This window comes from Ursus maritimus, unplaced genomic scaffold (genome assembly GCF_017311325.1).
Source record: "Ursus maritimus isolate PB19 unplaced genomic scaffold, ASM1731132v1 scaffold_4, whole genome shotgun sequence".
Lineage (NCBI taxonomy): Eukaryota > Metazoa > Chordata > Mammalia > Carnivora > Ursidae > Ursus > Ursus maritimus.
In genome coordinates this window covers 12,995,933-13,015,875 of record NW_024426552.1, presented here as the reverse complement: position 1 = coordinate 13,015,875, position 19,943 = coordinate 12,995,933, and the positions used below count along the sequence as shown (strand labels likewise).

The 19,943-nt window shown below is 42.2% G+C and overlaps 2 protein-coding genes across 3 annotated transcripts in view; one reads left to right on the top strand and one right to left on the bottom strand.

The window, feature by feature from the left end:
• Positions 1 to 4,275: 4,275 nt before the first annotated feature.
• Positions 4,276 to 12,094, top strand: SOD1 (superoxide dismutase 1). Its single transcript, XM_040621040.1, has 5 exons — positions 4,276 to 4,408; positions 8,106 to 8,199; positions 9,611 to 9,680; positions 10,510 to 10,627; positions 11,717 to 12,094. Exons 1-5 carry the CDS (start codon positions 4,337 to 4,339, stop codon positions 11,822 to 11,824), a joined length of 462 nt encoding a protein of 153 aa, XP_040476974.1. The 5' UTR covers positions 4,276 to 4,336; the 3' UTR covers positions 11,825 to 12,094.
• Positions 12,095 to 14,415: 2,321 nt separating this feature from the next.
• Positions 14,416 to 19,943, bottom strand: part of SCAF4 (SR-related CTD associated factor 4) — a 55,825-nt gene continuing 50,297 nt past the window's right edge. For both annotated transcript variants that reach the window (XM_040621037.1, XM_040621038.1), the window contains exon 20: positions 14,416 to 15,710. In XM_040621037.1, the coding sequence (XP_040476971.1) occupies positions 14,779 to 15,710 (932 nt within the window). In that variant the 3' untranslated portion in view covers positions 14,416 to 14,778. The remainder of the gene's footprint in view (positions 15,711 to 19,943) is intronic.

Below are 19,943 nucleotides of genomic sequence, written 5' to 3'. Positions count from 1 at the left end.
TAACAGAAAACTATGTATTTACTGAGAATGATGAAGGTATAAAGGGGAAAAATAGAAAAATGAGCCCTAGGAAAAGGAAGAGGAGGAAGAGGAAAATAATGGAGATTAACAGAAAACTATGTATTTACTGAGAATGATGAAGGTATAAAGGGGAAAAATAGAAAAATGAGCCCTAGGAAAAGGAAGAGGAGGAAGAGGAAAATAATGGAGATTAACAGAAAACTATGTATTTACTGAGAATGATGAAGGTATAAAGGAGAAAAATAGAAAAATGAGCCCTAGGAAAAGGAAGAGGAGGAAGAAGAAATAATGGAAAAGACCGAACTTCGGTCTACCCTCTCGCTCACCTCCTAACTATAGAGGTCCCCAAACATTGACTTTCATTCTCACGAATGCCAGAAAGACACCCCATAAGCCACTCAGTTATCCATGCAGGCTGCAGCGATATCTGAGACATCTATCCCTCCTCACCATTTGCTATAAAATCAAAGTCTCTCTGGATTACCCGTGCCCCCTTCTGACCACGTTCTGGGGCTCAAGACCGCCCAAGCTGCTTTTGGATTTTTTTGACTTCTTGGAGATAATGACGCTCAACAGGATTGGCCTGGTACAAAAGTGAACTTTTCAAAATTACCTGAGTACTCTGGTCACACTGCAGTTTGAAACACATGAACTCTGAGGCACGAAATTTTGGGGCAGGAGCACTCCAAAGCCACCATGGAATCTCAAGGTTAAAATGAATAGGTCTGCCCTGACATTTACTAGACTGGGGCGAGAGCACAAATGGAGGCCCTCACACCCACACTAGGTATTTAAAGGATATAAATCAAGATAACAGCCAGAGAAAATATATCCTATCTTCTGCTTTAACAAATACATCTTAATACAGACCTGGAAGGCAGGTTCAAATATGACATTCTTGGACTTCTTTGAGTTCTTATGTAGGAAGGTGGCAATAGAAAGAGAGCCAGCCCCCTGTCCCGGGTCTTTCCTTCTTTCCCCACTGCAGGTTCCATTTGCACTGAGGGAGCCTATGGTCAAACTTAGGTGTATACCCACGGTGGCACAGTTCATCTTTAGCCCGTCTAGGCCCTGGAAACAGACCGGGGATACCAAGAAATTCCAATGTCTTAAATATTCAATGAGTGTTCTAGAAGAGTAGTTCTCAACTGGGGGCAATTTTGCCCCTCAGGGAACATTTGGCAACTTCTGGAGATATTTTGTCACAGCTTGAGGAGGGGGCTGTTAAGAGCATCTAGTGGGTAGAGGCCAGGGGTGCTACTAAACATCTACAAGCTAAAGGATGGCTACCACAAGTAGTTATCTGACCCAAAATGTTAATAGTGCCAAGACTGAGATACCCCGCTGTAGGTGGACACAAATACTGTTCAAGATACCTTGGAGATATTGTGAGTTTGATTCCAGGCCACTGCAATAAAGCGAATATTGCAATAAAGCAAGTTGGATGAAATTCTTGGTTTCCCAGTGCATGTAAAAGTTATGTTTACATTACACAATAGTCTGGTAAGTGTGCAATAGCATTATGTCTAAAAATATATATAGACTTTATTTAAAAATACCTTATTGCTAAAAAATGCTAACCAACATCTGAGCTTTCAGCCAGTCCTAATCACTGATCCCAGATCATCGTAACAAATATAATGAATAATAAAGTTTGAAATATTGCACGAATTACCAAAAATGTGACACAGAGCCATGAAGTGAGCAAAGGCTGCTGGAAAAATGGTGCCAAAGGGTGCCTGGCTGGCTTAGTCGGTGGAGTGTGTGATTCTTGATCTCAGGGTTGTGAGTTTGAGGCCCACGTTGGGTATAGAGATTACTTAAAAATAAAATCTTTGGGAAAAAAAAAAAGAAAGAAAAGAAAAATGGTGCCCACAGACTTACTCCATTAGGGTTGCCACAAACCTTCGGTTTGTTAAAAATACAACATATGCAAAGTGCAATAAAGCGAAGTGCAATAAAACGAGGTACACACGTATTTATATTCCTTAACCCTGTTCTAGAAGGAGGGGTAAGGTTCTGGGCAGGAACACCCTCTTGGCTCCACAGGCTCTGCCCCACAGATCTGGCTTGGGGAGGGAAAGAACAGGGCCTTCTAAAGTACGGAGCTCAGGGCCAGGGACTCCCTTGCCCAGTGGGAGGGCAGTACTGGGAATGAATTTAGAGTACCTCAGGGTCCTCTAAACCTGTAGAAGACAAAGCCCTTCCACTGACCAAAACTGGGGGCTGTCCTGGCTTCATCTGAATATCTCAAAAGAGAACCAACTCCCTGTCCCAGGGCTGCTCTTTGTATCCAGGGATTGGTCCCTGGTCTGGTCCCCTGGCAAGTTCATACAATGAACTGAAACCCGACTCTCTAACTTCCTGGAACCCAAAGAAACTTAGACCTTGGGCAAAGGCCTTTTGGCTAGCATTTGCACATTTATGCAACTTACTAGCATATGCCAATTACCTAGAGAATACTAGTAAGTACAATCAGGAAAATTACAAATAATGTGCACTTTCTAGAGGCTGATAAAAAATGTGGATTGTGTATCTTTGATCAGAACACCTTTAGAATCCAAGGGTCTAAATAAGCAAATAAGAAAAGGTGTAGCCCAGATGCGGCTGAAGCAGCCCCTGTCCTAGTTTCACTCTGGCCTTGAATTAGGCCTCAGTATTTTGTCATCCTTATAACTGAATCTTCCCGACGGAGCATTAGAGGGAAATAGGGATTGTGGTGAGTTCTCAGGAAATGGGGAAGATTTAAAAATCCCACAAAGCAAACAGAACAGAAATCCCCAGCAGGCAGAGCTGTTCTCCTTTAGGTCTGTCCCTTCTTGGCCCCTGTCCTCGTCTCCTTGTTTCCACTTTTCTTTTCAGGACACTTTCCCATCTCTTCTTTGGAGTCCAGTAGGTCTGGCTCTTGGCCCCAATTTGCCTGCTTCACTGGGCAAGAACACCTGCAAGTCACAGGTTCTCAAAGTGAGGTCCGAGACCAGCAGCACCAGTGTTACCTGGGAACAAGTTAGGAATGCAAGTTCTGTGTTCCCATCCCAGACCCACCGAGTCAAACGCAGCAACCTGCAGTTTAACAAGCCCTTTGGGTGAGTCTACTGCACACTTCCACGTGAAGGTAAGCTCACCACCTACTCCAAAAACAGTTCGGCCACCTTTGCCGGCATTCCGTCAGGCATGCCCTGTGGGGATGGAAGATGAAGACTCTACTCCCCTCCACGCACCCCCCCCCCGTGGCTTATCAAACTATTCTCCTAACAAAGGTGTGTCGGGGGAGGGCGGGTAGGATTCTCAAAGCCCTATCGTTACAAACCAATTCACGGCTGTTGTGAAAAACATTCTAAGAGAACTTAGTAAAAAGTGCCACAGTCTCCTGTACATCTTTCTAGACATTTCTGAGCACACAGTGAACATGTTTATCCTTAAAATACACAAAAACAGTCTGAACTGTTTGCTCATTTCATAACACGTTTTTGAACGATCTCCCTTGAAGGCTAAGTAAGATTCCCGCGTCTGGAGGTATAAATCGTGCACCCACTCTGCCCTTCTGCCTGACGGTTGAGGCAGTGGAGCCAGACAACACACGAGAGATGTGCAGAAGTCAGTGTGCTGACGATTTGGTGATTTACGGTTGTGGGCCTTGCCAAACAGGGAAAAGGTGAAAAGAACGCAGAATTCCAACTGGTAACGCTGTGCGCTAAGGACTAAAAAAACTGCAGGGAAGAAAAGGCGAGGGCAGGGATAGAGATGCGCCGACTTAACACACACTCGGAAACCCAAAAAACAAGGCAAGAAATGAAACGACAAAAAGCACTCAGCTCGACGCATCCCAATTTCTAAGGGACAGATGAGACGACGTTCTTGAAACCAATGACATTTCCACACAAAGTGACTTAAAATATTAAAAGCGTGCCACGTATACCTCATTTTCCCAATTTCGCGTACTGCAATCTACGGCTTGGAAGAGAAAGGCCGAATTTTTCCACAGTTTCACGTTTCTGGGCGTTTCAGAGCCGCTGGGCGGAGGGAGCCGGCGGCGCGGGACGCCAGGTTCCCCACGCGGCCCCTTGGTCCCGCCCCCCGGTCGGTCACTCCTGGCCACTCGCGTGCCGACGCCCCGTGGGGAGCGGGCTGAGCGCGCGGGCGGCGATTGGTTCCCGGCCAGGGTGGGCGGGGCGCGGAGCTCCGGCGTATAAGAGCACGCGGCGCGCCCGCCTCGGTTTGCGTCGGCGTCTTCTGCGGCGTCCTCCGCTGCCCTCGGAGTCCTCGCAGCCCTCGCAGTCCTCGGAGCCCGGACCGGAGCGCGCCCTCGCGAGTCATGGAGATGAAGGCTGTGTGCGTGCTGAAGGGCCAGGGCCCGGTGGAAGGCACCATCCACTTCGTGCAGAAGGTAAGGGCTGGGGGGGAGGCCGACGGCCGGCGGCGAGGCCGAGTCCGCACACCTGTGCCCAGCCGCGGCGGCCGGCCGGGCCTCGGGCCGCCTTCGTCACGCCCCCGCCGTGCCGGGTCTGAGGGTTCGCGCCGCCCGAGGCCTCTGCCCCGCGGCGGTGCGGCGGCTGAGTGCTGAGTCACCGGGCGGGCCCGGCGGGGGCGGTGGTGCGTGGCGAGGCCTGGGCGGGGATGCAGGGAAGGATCCTTGGCCGACCCTGGGGCGTGCTCGGAGCGCGGGCCCGGGAGGGAGGGCGGAGGCCGGCTGGCCCGAGGGCCTGGGCCGCTGCGTCTGTAGGCCGGGGCGGAGACGTGACGTTTTTGAAGAGGCTGTGGCCCTTCCTTGCGGGGTTGTTTTCTGGGTCCTGAGGCTCCTGCGGACTCGGAGTTGCGCAGTCCCGGGCCTGGCCCGCCCTTGAGGTCCGGGGCGGGTTTGGGGAGTGCGGCAGGGCCACCTGGGTACGGTCGCATCCGTTACCCCACTTTGGGGCTTCCTTTCCGCTCAGGGGTCTGCAGCTTTCAGCCTGTGGGCACAGCCGGTCCCGGGGCGGGTGTTGGACAGCCCCGGAACTAAGAGGGTGGCTGGTACATTGTTAGTTCAAAGGGTCCTGAAAAACAATCATGTGACTGTCAAGTCAGAAATGAAACCATTGAGTCCCAGAAGTAGTAATTAGTAAAAGCGTATTGTGCACACACCTGGAGATAATCGTGAACCGGGAGCACGCAGACCAAACCATAGAATGTGGATGAGGGGTATATTGTCATAAAGGAGCTTATATAGTGAGAAGGCAGGGACTGTTATTTTTCACAGTGATGGGTCACGATAGTTTTCTTAAATGGTAAGAAATTGGTTAGTGGTTACCATATACCAGACTTGGAGACAGTTTTAGCTTTTGCTTAGGATTCCCAGAGGTGTAAGTAAGAAATGACCGAGGTCAAGTTAGTCTTGCAAAAATAAGCCAATTAAGCTATGCTTGTATGACTAAATTGGTTTTGTCTGATCAGGGAATTTTCAAGGCTGGTCTCCGTTTGTTTTTGACTTTAACAGAGACCTTATGTGGCACCTTAGAGAGTAATTTGCTGATCCTTGCTCTGGGTCATGGTCAGGCTGTAAAGGCAGAGAAGATGGCCTTGGACGAAGCTCCTTTTCCACCTCCAAAGCCCCAGAAGCCAGAGATCTAATCGCTCCCTTGGTTGTTTTCCGGACTTGTGAATTTTTTATGTATCTTTAAATTATTATTATTTTTTTTACCCTGGGTGCACAGTAGGCTCATTTGGGGCACTTTTTAAAAATGGTGATTCCAGGGCCCAACTCCAGATCAGTTATATCAAAATCTGTCAGGGTGCAGTCTGAGCTTTGCTGTTTTTAAAGTTTCCACAGTAGTACTAATTTGCACCAAGAATTGAGAACTGTTGGTAGAGGGTAGTGGATGGGGTTTGGGAGTTGGAAGTCAGGAGATGTGGAGAGTTTCACTTAGCTCTATTGTTGGGGGCATTCATTGAACCAAATTCTTTGTAAAGTGGTTTTGAAATTGCTCTACCAGTAGGCCCATTACTGAGATACTCATTAATAATATTGCAAAACACATGTTTTACAAGGAAGGTGCTTGTGATAAGACTTGTCCCCCAAATCTTAGTGAGGTTAGGAACTGATGGAAAATTGCTTGTTGTACTTGGCTTGATGATCATAACAATATTTAATAGACGAATGAGATTTAAAGTGGCTTACAGAAATGTGAGACAACAGGAAAAATAATCTTTGAAATTTATGCAAGGGAGCTTAATTTTTTCTTTTAAGTGGTTCCCGAATTTTCTGGAAAAGGCTTTGTCATTTGACTAAATTTTGCTTTTTTCATTTGCCAGATTTGGTTTTGCTCCTCTTCTTTCTTATGTAATTTCGCCAATACTAGAGAATCTAAGAAGTATCTGAGGGAAACCTTCCCTCTGGCTTGGGTGTTACCTTCAGAAGCCAAGCTGTGAATCCATACATAACTGAGTTTTTCTACCTTCCCTGAGTCATGTGTGTGGCTCCCTCTTAAACTTCATTTTGGTGGTGCTGTTTGTACCTGATAAAAGAGCCTTCTGTAGTTAAGCATTATAGCTCCACGGATATGCAGGAATGTTAAATTGGAAATAAACTGTATTTGTTTGGCCTATAGTGTCTAAAAATTTTGGATTAATTTCCAATTTTTAAAAATCAGAAATTTTCACTTATAAGTCCAAATTACTAGCTTCTCTTGAAAATTTTGGAGATCTGCCCACACTGAGCCCTCATTAGCTCAGGGCAGCACCCTGCAGGACGAGTTTGTGTTCCTTTTTGCTTTCCTGACCTGTTTCAGTCATTTAAGGTAACAGCCTGGCCCCTAAAGGGTTGTACCCAGGCAGCTTACTGTTGAAATGCTCATATGTGCTTTGTGCTTTACCCATTACCCCTTAATGGAGGCTTGGAAGAACCTGCCCTTTTGTCTCTGTGCTGTTGATAACACGGTGCGTTTTGGGGAATAACATTCATGTTTTAGTTTTTTCAGAATTAAAGCTTAGAAGAGTCCTAGTCTGTCTATATTCTCAGAAAGAAAAGCAAAGAAGGGCAGGAGTTGACATACTACTTCCTTTGAGCAGTGGTGTTCAGTGGAAAGTCAAATACTCAAAGCTAACACCTCTTGCAACTGTTGGCCCTGGCTATTAAAAACCAAACCAAGCTAAAAACAAAGACACCAGCACGTGTAGACTGTGTGGTATGGATGCTGTGTGCATTTTATTTTCCTTCCTAAGATCTTTTAGCTGTAAAACTTAACTTCCTTTATTTCTTTATGCAGCCCTGCAGCACTGTTAACCTATCACCATTGCCTGCATGGTGCTACCTCTGTGTTTTTCTGCTTTCGTGTTTTTATTGCCCTTTCTTTTTGGTCTTGAGTGGAAAGGTTATCTAAACCTAAAATGGGCCTAAAATGACTTTAGAAAACAATTACCTTTGTTTAGACCAGAATCAGTCCCCCAAGGAGAGCGGGATAGGATATTTTCTGGCTACTAATAAAAAATACCTATGCTGGAGACTGATAAATATCCCCCTAGTGGGAGAGTGGAGAACAGGAATCCTAGGGTAACCAGTTGGACATTTCCAGGGTGTCTTTTTCTTTGCCTTTTTTTTTTTTTTTTTTTTTTTGATGGCAATTCTGTATGTTTGTTCTGTGGAAGAGTGTCTGCATGAAGGAAACAAGGTGCTATGATGTCCTAACATTTGGGTTAAAAAGTTTGATATATACTCATATGCATTTACAAAATAAATAAAAATTTATTCCTGTTACATATCCATCTAAGGGAGTCAAACCCTACAAAGTCTGTAAATCCACCATTTTAGCGCTCACTCTACTTGTCACTCTGCTAGGTGCGTTTTCTGTGCTATTAATTGTGATGCGGGCTGCAGGGCTCCTGGCCTGTGAGTGTTAGAACAAGGTCACAGCTCCCTTGTGTTGGTCCCTGGCCTAGAACAGTTAAATAGCTTGCTAGAAAGTGATGGGCCTGGGATTTGGACACAGATCTTTCGACTCCCACGTCTGTGTTCCTTCCACTTTCCTGTGATTGGTAAAGATAATCCAACTGTTTTGTTTGTTCGGAAGCACTTGCTCTCTTAAACTTTTTGCACTTTTCTTTGACTGAAGGGAGGTGGGCCTGTTGTGGTGTCAGGAACCATTACAGGATTGACTGAAGGCGAGCATGGATTCCACGTCCATCAATTTGGAGATAATACACAAGGTGGGTGTTCTGTTGGTCTAGTGACTCCTACTTGTTTCAGCTAGTAGGATAAATAGGACTGAGTAGAGCTACCCCTAAACATTAAAAACCCTCAACATGCAGGGAAAAGAAAAGTCAATAGGATTACTAAGGTCAGCCTTAGGGAAATGAGCCAGAAAACCAGTTTGTGACACTTAACTGTGGAAAGGAAGGGGCAAAATGGATGTTGTTGTTGTTGTTTTTAATCATGATTATACCTTGATTATAAAAGTATCTCAAATATTTTTTAAGAAAACAATAAAAAAAATTAAGCTTTCTTACCCTTCATGGTGATCTCAGGTGTTTGTGAGCTGGGGTTGAGAGTGGGTGCTTGAAGCCCAGGGTCTGCATTTATATGCGTTGCCCTGTAAGGGTAGCTCCATAACTCCCAACACAAGGGCCTTAGTGGGACAGAAGTAAGGTAAAATCTGAAAAAAGAATGTAAACTATCGGTGCTTTCGACTGAGTTTCGTTTTCTCAGTTTGGGATTAGGAGCAAGTTAAAAGCTTTGGATTAAAATGCATTTAGTCATTTACCATATTCAAGTAACCTGAACTCGGTGTTGGCTTTTTATGATGAGAACTTGATTCATTCGTCTTCTGTAATTTGGTTTCTGTAAAAATTGTGATTTAATGACCAGCTTTGATCCGTTTGGACAATTGAAATTCCTCAGGTTCTTTTTTATTGCCTCTGCTTTGGGAGGCATTTGCCCTGTGTCTTTGATTTACTCTTCTATTTCCTGTAACCTGTGTGTCTTCTCCCTGGGGAAGCTGGGTGTAGAAGCTGTAAACAATGGAAACTTTCCGTTACCTGCTGAGTGAAGAAAGCCTGTCACTAAAGAGCCTCCTGCATTGTTGTGTTCTGTGAGAATGGCTTTCCCTGAAGGTCGGGAGCACCATTTTTACAGAATATATTCTGAATGCCACCCCTTGGAATTCTGTGAGGAACAGCCTTGGTTCTTAGATATAAGGTGCCATTTGTATTATGCTTGCACCAAGTAAAAGCCACCAACAGTAGTTGCTGGTAGTATGTTGCTGGGGAGGTAAGTTTCTTGTAGTTAAGGTACGCTACCTTATAAAACAGGATCATAATCATGGAGTTTTAATAATAGAACAACCATGCAGATCTAGTCCGGCCCTCATTGTACAGGGCAGTGAAGAAACCAAAGCCCAGAGAAGGGTATTACCTTTACTGGTGTTACACACTAGTTAGTATTTGTCTCTACTGCTTTTCTATTTTGTTATGGTAAGGTGTTGCTTCCTGTTTTTACCTAGAAGTCATGATGTAGGTATTTTCTGTATTTGAGGTTTTAGCAATGACCAGTTTCTTTTTAGAATTTATTTTGAAATTGATTCATAATTTGGGTACCTTTGTTTTTGTTTTTGGCAAATAGGCTGTACCAGTGCAGGTCCTCACTTTAATCCTCTATCCAAAAAACACGGTGGGCCAGAAGATGAAGAGAGGTGAGTGAGAAAGTGCTTTAACTCTTACTAAAATTATGGTGATGGCTTGTTGGGGTCAGTGTGGCTATACCACTTGCACATTGCACGCTGACATAACTGAGTAGGCCTCCCCACCTTTGCTCTTGAATTTGTTGCCCCCCAGGTAACCCCTAGGCCTCAAGTGCTGGAGTGGCTTACTCTCTGGGCTGAGGAATTGACAAATGGGGACACTTAAGACGATTTGGTTTTGTAGCATTTATTGAATATAGAACTAATACAAGTGCCAAAGGGAACTAATACAGGAAATGTCATGAATAACAGTACTGTCAACCACTAGCAACATAAACCATCATTGTGAAACATAGGAAGCCTTGTAGATAAAAATTTGATATTGAAAATTCAGTGAGTCCATTCGTATGTGTGTTTCCTAAGAGCCTTTCAGGAAAATATTAAATTTAAGGACAGGGATTAATTTATTTTTATAACAGAGGCCTGGGGCATAGCATTCTTAGCCATGCCAAGAATTAACAGGCATAACTCAGTAACTCAGAGTTTACCCTTTGGTACTTTACCTCTGAAATTAGAGATGTGCCCCCATCCCATGATTCTTCCCAGAGCATTACTTTGTAGATTTGAAGGTTTGTTTGAAGAGCAATGTGTCTAGAACGTCAGATTGTTTCTTGTATGTTCCAAAATTCTGTCAGTCTGGAAAAGTGGGTCCTATTTGATGCATACCATAGCCACCTCTTAGTATCCACCCTTATGTATCTCAGTTTTTAATTTAACTCACCAACTATCCTGATGTTAAATGGAAATCAGTCCTAATTCCTGATGCTTTTTCACTTGTTAGGCATGTTGGAGACCTGGGCAATGTGATTGCTGGCAAGGATGGCGTGGCCACCGTGTCCTTGGAAGATTCTCTGATCGCACTCTCAGGAGACCATTCCATCATTGGCCGCACAATGGTGGTGAGTTTTCATATGATAGGATCTGCGTACCATTTCTTCTAATACACAGACATATATCTTTTCATGAGCTCATGATTATTAATCCTGGTTTCTAAGGATCCATATACATTGTACCTTTAGTTCAGATTAGGAAAAGCAATTACTTTATTTGATGATTACAGTGAGGGTGAATTAATGATGTAGGTTGATTATGACACTCTTCTGTGAAGATGTGGTGGTTAAGTAGGTTACATTTGGTCATATTAGGTATTGTGGAAACAGAAGTAGTCTTTGTGTAGTTTTAAAATGGCCAGATTTTCCTGCCATGATTGAATGTTCCCCTTGTAGTTAAACAAAATGTTTCATTAAGTCTAAAATCTGAGATGGACCTCAGTATTAGTATTTACTCATGTCTGCAGGTCACCATCACTTGTTTAACGTGTGGGAAGCAGTTGCCCTGAGTTACCCACAGGAGTTGCATCTGGTTCTCGCAGACACCAAGTAGCGTAGGTTCTGTGCTGCCTGCCCCAGAGGACAGTTAACGTTCTGTAGTCCTTTCCTTCCGGGTGACCCTAGAGTTTTCTTCAGCTATAGTTGCGAAGCAGAAAAATCATTGATCAATGTTTGAGGAGCCAAATTTAAAATACTATTGTTTAAATAGTTGAAGATATTTTTAGGATTATTTATTTACAGACTCATAGTTCATTAGGCACATTTTCGAGTTTTTTAAATTCACTCTTCTCCCCCCCCCCCAAAGTGTTTATTATAAAAGGCGGCTACAACTCAGGCTACTAAAATTTCTCCTAGAGGATTCAAACTGGCACATGGCAGCCTGTAACACTTGTCTCGGGTTTTTAGTATTTCATTTGGAGATAGCAACACTTACCTAGTGTTTACAACGAACTTAGTCTGTATCATCAAGAAAAAGCTTTGAGTAGTAGGTTTCTGTTGTTTACCACTAGATTAAATATTAGTATATCTCCTTGCTAGGATTATTTTAACTTGGTCTTTTCTAATATTAAGTGGTTTTTAAAAGTCTTTTGGGTATTGCTGGAAATAGGTGGTAATTACTTGATAGTGCTAAGTTAACATTCTTAAAACTTTTTAAAGGTCCACGAGAAACGAGATGACTTGGGCAAAGGTGGCAACGAAGAAAGTACACAGACGGGAAACGCCGGGAGTCGTTTGGCTTGTGGTGTCATTGGGATCGCCAAGTAAATATTCCCTAGGATGCGATCTGAGTCCTAGTAGCTCCTATGTTATCTTGCTAGTTGTAGAAATTTAACTTGAGAAACATTAAACACTGTAACCTTAAAAGTGTAATTTGTGTGACTTTTTAATTGCTTTAAGTACCTGTAATGAGAACTGATTTATGATCACTTGGAAGATTTGTATAATTTTATAAAACTGCTATTCAGTTAAAATGTCTGTTTCAACGATCTCTGTATTTTGCCAGGCTTAATAATCATATATGGGTATTAAACTTAATTGTCTGAATTTCTTCAATGCTCATTCAAGCCCACAATAAACAAATACACCATTTGGCACTGAATTTTGAACCTGTTAAAGTATCCAAATTGAAACTCTATGAATTAGCTCTTGATATGCATACATAGAGCTTGAATGGAACAGATTTAGTAATAATGTTGACAGATAATACCTGTTTCATAGAGGTCGCTTTTCAAAGTATTTTAAATAAGATGTTTAAATTTTTAGCAGCTGGTCTTTTAGCTAACACTAACCTCAACTTGAATCTTGGTTGGAGAGATACCCTTTGTCAGCTTCAGGAAGTTAAGGTGGTTTCCCTGATTATCTACTTAGCATTTTGATTGAAAAAGTACTTAAGTTTATTTATCGTTTGAGAGAACCCTTTGTGAACAGCAAGTTATAGCCTCAGCTAAGAATAAATTTACCTACCTGTCAAAATGGTACATATTCCACGTTTTATACACCTATGAACATTTACTTAGTTTATAGTAAAGGTAGAGGTGGGCACAGTCTGCTTTCAGATTAGCCATTTAAAGAAAGATACCACAGCATTTGAAGATGGAACCAAGGAAATGTTTGAATGTGGATTATGGCTAGTTAAGAATTTACACATCCAGTTAGTAAATTTAAGTCTAGTTCTCTTTTTGTAAATACTTAACTATGTACCTATGAGAAACTGCTTTTAAATGAAATGTTAACCTAATTCAGGTTTGACTCTGGATTACAGTTGTTTATTAACTGAAAATTGTAGAATACTTCTGATAGAGAAATCAGAAATAATCTACAATTCTGATTGATCATAATATAGGATATACTTTTATCAAATGTAGGATATTGGGTAGGAGAGGAAAAGCCAATTTGGGAAAGGACAATTTGTAGTGTTCTCAAAGTTTTAAAATTGGTGATAAAAGAACAACATGCTCAGAAGTGGTTAAAATCACTCAGAATTTAAAAACGGTAACGGATTTCATTAATGTACAGTTTGGTGTATGTATGTGAGATTAAGACTCAAACATAGGGCCTCGCTTGTGACCTTTAAAGCCTCAAGTGTAATCATTACCACTCAGTACTTTGGGGTTGGGGGGGGGTTTGTCATGTGCAAATAGGATGTTTCCAGTACTTGGAAATATGGATTTTAAGTCCTTGAAATCTTAACACTAAATAATCAGATGTATATTTCTTTCCAGAAGCAGTTTCAGTTAGGACTTTTAAGCGTCTCAGGTGGGCCAACATCAAACGAAGAACAAGTTTTAGAATTCAAGTGCAGATATCAACCTGGATTTTCTCTCATTTTCTAAAGCCAGGAACACAAGAACATTGTCCTAGATACATTCTCCCCGTCAAAACAAAGATCTTGCTGCAGAGTACTATTTAAAAAACCAAAGTAATAAAGCAGCTTCACCTGGGGATGAGGGCAAAAAAAAAAAAGTTACCTGTTCACACTAAAACTAGGACAGTTTAAAAAGGTAGTTTAAGGAAAAAAAGCTTCAACAAGGCCGTAAATACTTGGACAGTGTAACAAGTCTTTTCCTTGGCACTGGGGAAAGAAAGCAGTTTTATGGAACTGCTTTTCTGTACTATTTTAGATACAGGTTTGATTCGGCTTCGGACGTCTTCATGTAATAGTTCTTGGATAACTACATCTCTTTTTCCTAGTTAACCCAACAACTTTAAGCAAAAGAGAAAATACTTTATATGTTCTTATATGTGACAAAAAGTTCGGTCAACCTCTGCCCAGCAGGGGAGTTTAAAAAATGGTAAAGAAAGGCAACAGTCAAGGCTTATAAGGAAACAACAGGTTGCATTTAAGTCCTTAAGCATATAAAATAAGACAAAAAGCTTTTAGGTTGCAAATGTGTTAACCTTGATTTCCTTCACCCTTCTGAAAAATTTAATGGGATGGTAAGAAAACACTCAACCTTATTTCTAATAGGTAATACCCAGGCAACCAGATAATTCTATAGTACAATCGGGTCACTTTGGGATCCAGTTTTCCCCCAGCAAAATTTCTCTTTACAAATTAATTAGGGCAACATTTACCACAAAGCCAATGGTAAAAAAGAAAACCTTGATTGAACTGCAAAACTAACAAGCTTTTCAATTAACATTAAAACAACTAAACTTTACACCTTATGATTGAAATGCTAAAATTCAAAAGTAGTACAAATGAAAGTGTTGAGAATAACTACATAAAGATGTCTATTTCCATCAAATAAACAAGTCTAATTTAGACTCCAATACAGTATTAACAGCTCAAACTTTGATGGTGAACAATCCTTTTCCACCTTAATGCAGTGTAGGAAGAATAGCACACATTAAAGTTTGTTATGAAAATAGAGTTTATTAAAAACATCCCTATTGTTTTGAGGAGCTTTCACCGTTACCTTGTCTTAAATTAAAAAAAAAAAAAAATAGAGAGCACTTCTAATTACGATTTGTAAACTTTTTAAAGTCAAAACTTTTAAAAAGTTACAGCAAAAAGGGTAATATTTATTCATATTTTCAGTATTTTTTGTTATTTTGTGGCTATTTTTAAATAGAAGGGAAGCAATCAAATTGCTTACAATTCCCCACCCACTACTGCGGGGCTGTGATATAGCAGGAGCAAATATAATACAGCATCTGTACACCTCAAGCTCTACACTCCAGAAGTGTCACTGTCACATTTTGACAAATTCCAGTCTCTAACGAGGAGCCTCTGCTGCTGAGCCAGAATCCTTTTCAGGTTCAACGGATGAGGTAGCCTCAGCAGGTAACTCTTCAGAAGATTTTACAACTGCAGACTCAGACTCCCCCTTATCAAGTTCTGAAACAGTGTCTACATTTCCCACTTGGCTAATGGGAGGTTCAACGGTTTTGTTACCACCTGCCCTGTCTGTCACCTCAGGCTTCTCCTTTCCTCGGTTCTCTTCCTTATCTCTACGAGACTCTCTATCTCTAGAATCTCTCTCTCTGTCTCGATGCCCGCTAGAGCGTCTATTTCTCTCTTCCAAGTCTCTGTGCCTGTCCCGGTCAGGGCTCCTTCTTCCCCACTCTCTCCTTTCACGATTACTATTATCTCTATCATCATTACGGTTCCCATACCGTTCCCGGTCATTTTCCACCCTATTTCCAAAAGATCTTCTTCCAAACCTCTCTTGGTCTCTACCTGAATTGAACTGCTGCCTGTTATCATTTCTAAACGGCTGTGCTTGCTGCTGCGCTGGTGGCGGCTGCTGCGCTGGTGGCGGCTGCTGCGGCTGTGGCTGCGACGGGGGCGGCTGCTGCGGCTGCGGTTGTTGCTGCCTTCCGTCTCTGTCTTCGGGACCCCCTGGGCCTGGCCCTGGGCCCCCAAGCCCTGGCATTCCGCCAGGCCTAACAAAGGGGCCATGCGGTGGAAAGGGGCCTTTCATTCCGTGAGGTGGAGGCATTCCAAAGCCCCCCGGTCCTGGAGGTGGACCTCTATGCATCATATGCGGTGGCATGGGACGAGGTGGCATCAAAGGAAATCGCTGTAAGTGAGGCGGAGGCATTCCCGGAGGGCGCTGAAGTGGGATCAGGCCAGGTCGGGCACCAAGAAGACCAGTGGATGGTGCCTGGAGCCCAATTACAGGACCAGGTGCAACTCCTTGAGTACCTAAGAGAAAGTAAAAACAAAAATGTATATAAAGTAACATGGAAGATGGCATTCCATTTTCACCTGTTTCCTGTGGAGCTCCAGTCAAAATGAAGTTCAATCCAGAATCTTCAAATTTTGTGGTGTTTGCCAGTCTACCTGTGAGAAATTCAATGTGACGGCCCAATAACAACCCTGGCATGCAGTCTTACAGATATGATACTATACATATTCCATGAAGATATATGTATATATAATTAGTGTATAGATAATTAGTATCTAATATTGATAGAGGTCAAAATAAGGTGGAAAAGGAATTTGAAATATACCAATTTTGGAAAGTCTCCTATAGCCTTCACTAGCAGCTGTTTGGTAAAAATACTTAAAACACTCAAAATACTTAAAACATCTAAGAAATACAATGTACTAGGCCTAATGAGAAAGGGCTGAACTGAGTCACCTGAAGGCCAGCTCAGGTGTACTCTTAGGAAATTTTACACTTTAAAGTCTTAATACTAGAAACAAATGGGGTGACTGACCCAGAAAATTCACCGAAGAGGGGAGGTCTCTTTGATTCATTAAAATGTCTTACTATACAGTAAGCATCACTGGAACAGTAATGCTTATAAAATAAGACTGATACACCAGTGAAAAGTTTATTTTTACAGGTTCTTTTTCAAAGCACAGCATAAGGTGCTAACTGGCTGGGCCACAGTGACGAAAGTAAGCTCACAGTTCAGCCATTCATTCTTCCTAAGGCGACAAGACTGACGAAGTTGGTGCTGTTGACAGTGACAAGGACTTACTGGTTTTATTTCCCATTAACATGAGAGTTTGCTCACATTTTGGTGTAAGTCCTACAAATCCAACAACCCATCATTAAAATGTTAGGGCAAACAGTACGGACTTCTGTTTTGGTTCACCACTTAAGTAACACGAAGGCATCATCTCTCTATTTCTTTGAAATATCAACATCACAAGGCAAAATGTTCCAGATGTTGTTAGAATACGTACTATTTACCCATGTACTGCAGAAAGGCCTCTGAGCAAGTTATTGGTTATGACTCTTGACCAACAATGGTAAGAGAAACGGTAAGAGAAAAGCAAATCCAATACTTTAATACTAAGTATTGCCCCCCACCCCAACATCAGCTTGAACCACTTCCCCCCACGTACTTCAGCAAACATTTAACAAGTTCTGCTCTCTCCAAAATTTTTTGTATAAGCAATACTAAACAAGAGTTTCTAACTTCAGTTTCTGCTCCTCACAACGTGTGGTCCAATACTATTCTGTCAGACTTAAGGACTAAATAGAGTGGACCTGAAAATGTATGTACAGCAGTTTATAACTTTTAACGTGAAGACTCAACAGCTTTGGTATTTACTTACACACAACACCTTCTTTCAAATGCTTAAAAAGAAGTACATTATGTTTGGTGGAATAAAATCTCACTTAGGAATGACCTTGGACATGTGCCTCAGAAACGAGAATACTACCTGCTTCTTGCTGAGAATAAACGGGATAAAATACCTAAGAGCGAGCTGAGAGACTTGTCCATAGTTAAATGCTGAAATTATTACATCTACTTTGGCGGGTGATAAATATCCTAACATTAAATATCTGACTTGACTAAAATGAATGCATTTTTCATTTCTGATTCGGATCTTATTAACCTTTTGTGGTCCCCCAATACCACCAGAATTTAAAGTCAAGCATTTTAGTAGCTGGGAAAAATGTGAACGCACTGAGCTTCCACATGTCAGTAAAAAGCTAGAAATTATGAAACAGACAAAGGAGGCAAAGACCTTGTCTCCTCATTCTTCAGACTCTCCTTGAAAATCCCAAAACCACATTCAGAACCTATCCCATATTTCAGATCGAAAGGAACTCACAATGGCAAACGTTATTCCTATCATTTAGTAAACACTGACCATATACCATACAGCAGGGCAACAAAAGCACCTAAGATACGTCCCTTCTCTCACTTCTAAACGAGTCCCAACATCTGTGGACTGTAACTCGAACATAAAATACATGCACCCAAGTTACTGCCCTTTTACTAGAGATGCCACACATAGATAACACTTGAATTGAGCTATACTTTCCCACCAGCCTTTAAGATGACCACTGTAGTTATCTGTAGGCTCAAAAGGCCAATGCCGAATTTTTAAATAACACTAGAAAAATGGGAACAAGGTTCAAAGCATCTTATTATAACAAAAGAATTAGGTTCAGATGAATCTTTAAGAGGAAACAGTGACTCTTGCGGACAATGGAAAGGTCCTATTTCCTGATTTACCGAACACTGGCTTCTTCAACCACCAATCTGACAATGGCCAAAGGATGCAAGGCCACCTCGCCCTCGTACAGAACAGATAAATTGGCAATGATACTCTTTAAAATATAAACCTGTCTCTAGGAACACATCTCTTAAGTCCTTTATAACATGTATTTGAGAGTGCACAGAGAGTGACAAAATTGTGATTATTATTTTTGTAGTCAACATGTGTTGCATTTACAATGAAAGTTATATTTAAATAAAAATACACCAGGTGGCATAAGCCCTTGATAGGCATGCTAGCTGAATTTCATTTTTAATTAGGAAAGCTGACATTATACATACATCAATGGACTAAACATACAGTGAGTTACTCAGGTCTAAAGGGTATTCAAGCAATTATTCATTTGATCTGGAAGTATGACCTGCAATGCCACTGATAGGTTTTCTAGAGCTACAAATTAAAAAAAATTAATTCACACATATGGAACACCTGAGCTTTACATTATTAACTCATTCCATGTGCTAGAGATACAAAGCTAAACAAAACACAGTCCTTTCCCTCGAACACGATAGAGCCTAAGTACAAAGAAACATGCCAACTGCTTCAATGGCACAAGCTCTATGGCGGCAAAGGCGGAACTGACGAAGCCGGTGTGCATGAATCGGAGTGCGAGGCCCAGGGTGTCTGAACGGGGTCTCAACAGAAAGGGGGGAGAACATCACTGGTCAAGAGAACTGCAACAGAATGTCCTTCTGACTAGAGAGAGAAGACAAATACAGAACATGAGGTTTATTACTGAAGCAGCAAGAAAGGATTTGCATGCATACAAACTACTATCACTTATGCGGAAAGGCTGAGGCCGAGCAGGCGGGCTAGGGCAATTCAGAGGTGTGCTACGCCACAAGAGGAAAGCTGGACTTTGACTTCGAGTCGGGGGGCAATGACCAAGGCATTATTTGCAGGGATGATCCTGTGTTCATTTTTGAAAGACCTTTCTAGCAAGCAGTGTACAGGAGAGCCAGGAGGGGAAAGACAGCAGAGAGCGGGTGGACTCTTACCCCTGGGATCCAGGGGACAGAAATGAGACTGAATCGAGACAGAGGGGCCAGAGATGAGGAGCACAGCTTTCTGCTCTGAATGAGTAGATGGAAGCCATCAATGAAGTGCAGGAATTGGAGAAAATAAGCTATTTTTGGGGAGACAGGACAAATTTCTACTGAGAGCTAGAGGAGACTGGGTTAGATCCAGTGGAAATGTGCAGAAGCAGCTGGTATGTGTACCTAGAGCTCGTAAGGGAAGTCCCGGTGTTACCCACAGTTCAGGTGAGAAAAGGGAAGAGTTCAGACCCGAGGAAACACCACCCTAAAGTCTCCGAAATTTTAATAAAGCAGAATTTAATGCAGGAAAAGGGACAGCCCCAAATTTGAGAAGTATAATAAATACCCTGGAGTTTAACTCAAAATAACCAAGACTTAACTATGAATATTCCTATGATGAGTAAAAAACTAGACATTTCAGAATTAAAAAATAAGATTAAAGAGGAGGTACCATTGCTATCTAGAGCAAAGCTGTCCAGAATTATGTGACATTAAGAACAGGTATGTTAAAAGGCTGTAAGGGCAGCAAGGAAGGGGAAGTTGGTATCATGGCTGGAGACCAATGTGGACCTTGAAATCTCAGAACATAAATAAGAGACACAGTGTCTTTCCACCCAACATGTAGCTTTCTGCTAAGGACTGTGGGGGGGGGGGAGGACAGGGAGACACATAACAAAGTTACTAAAGGTTTGAATTAAATACTGTGGGAGTGACCCAAATGCATCAGTTAGTTGGATGCTTTAAAGAGGATGTAAATTTAAGTGGGATCCTTTAAGGGAAGCAAGGACTTGCTAGGTGAAAAGGGGAGGGAGGAAAAGTACACGGAAACATCCAGGCAAGGCAGTTCTAGCTCTTCACCAATGATCTTGTCCTC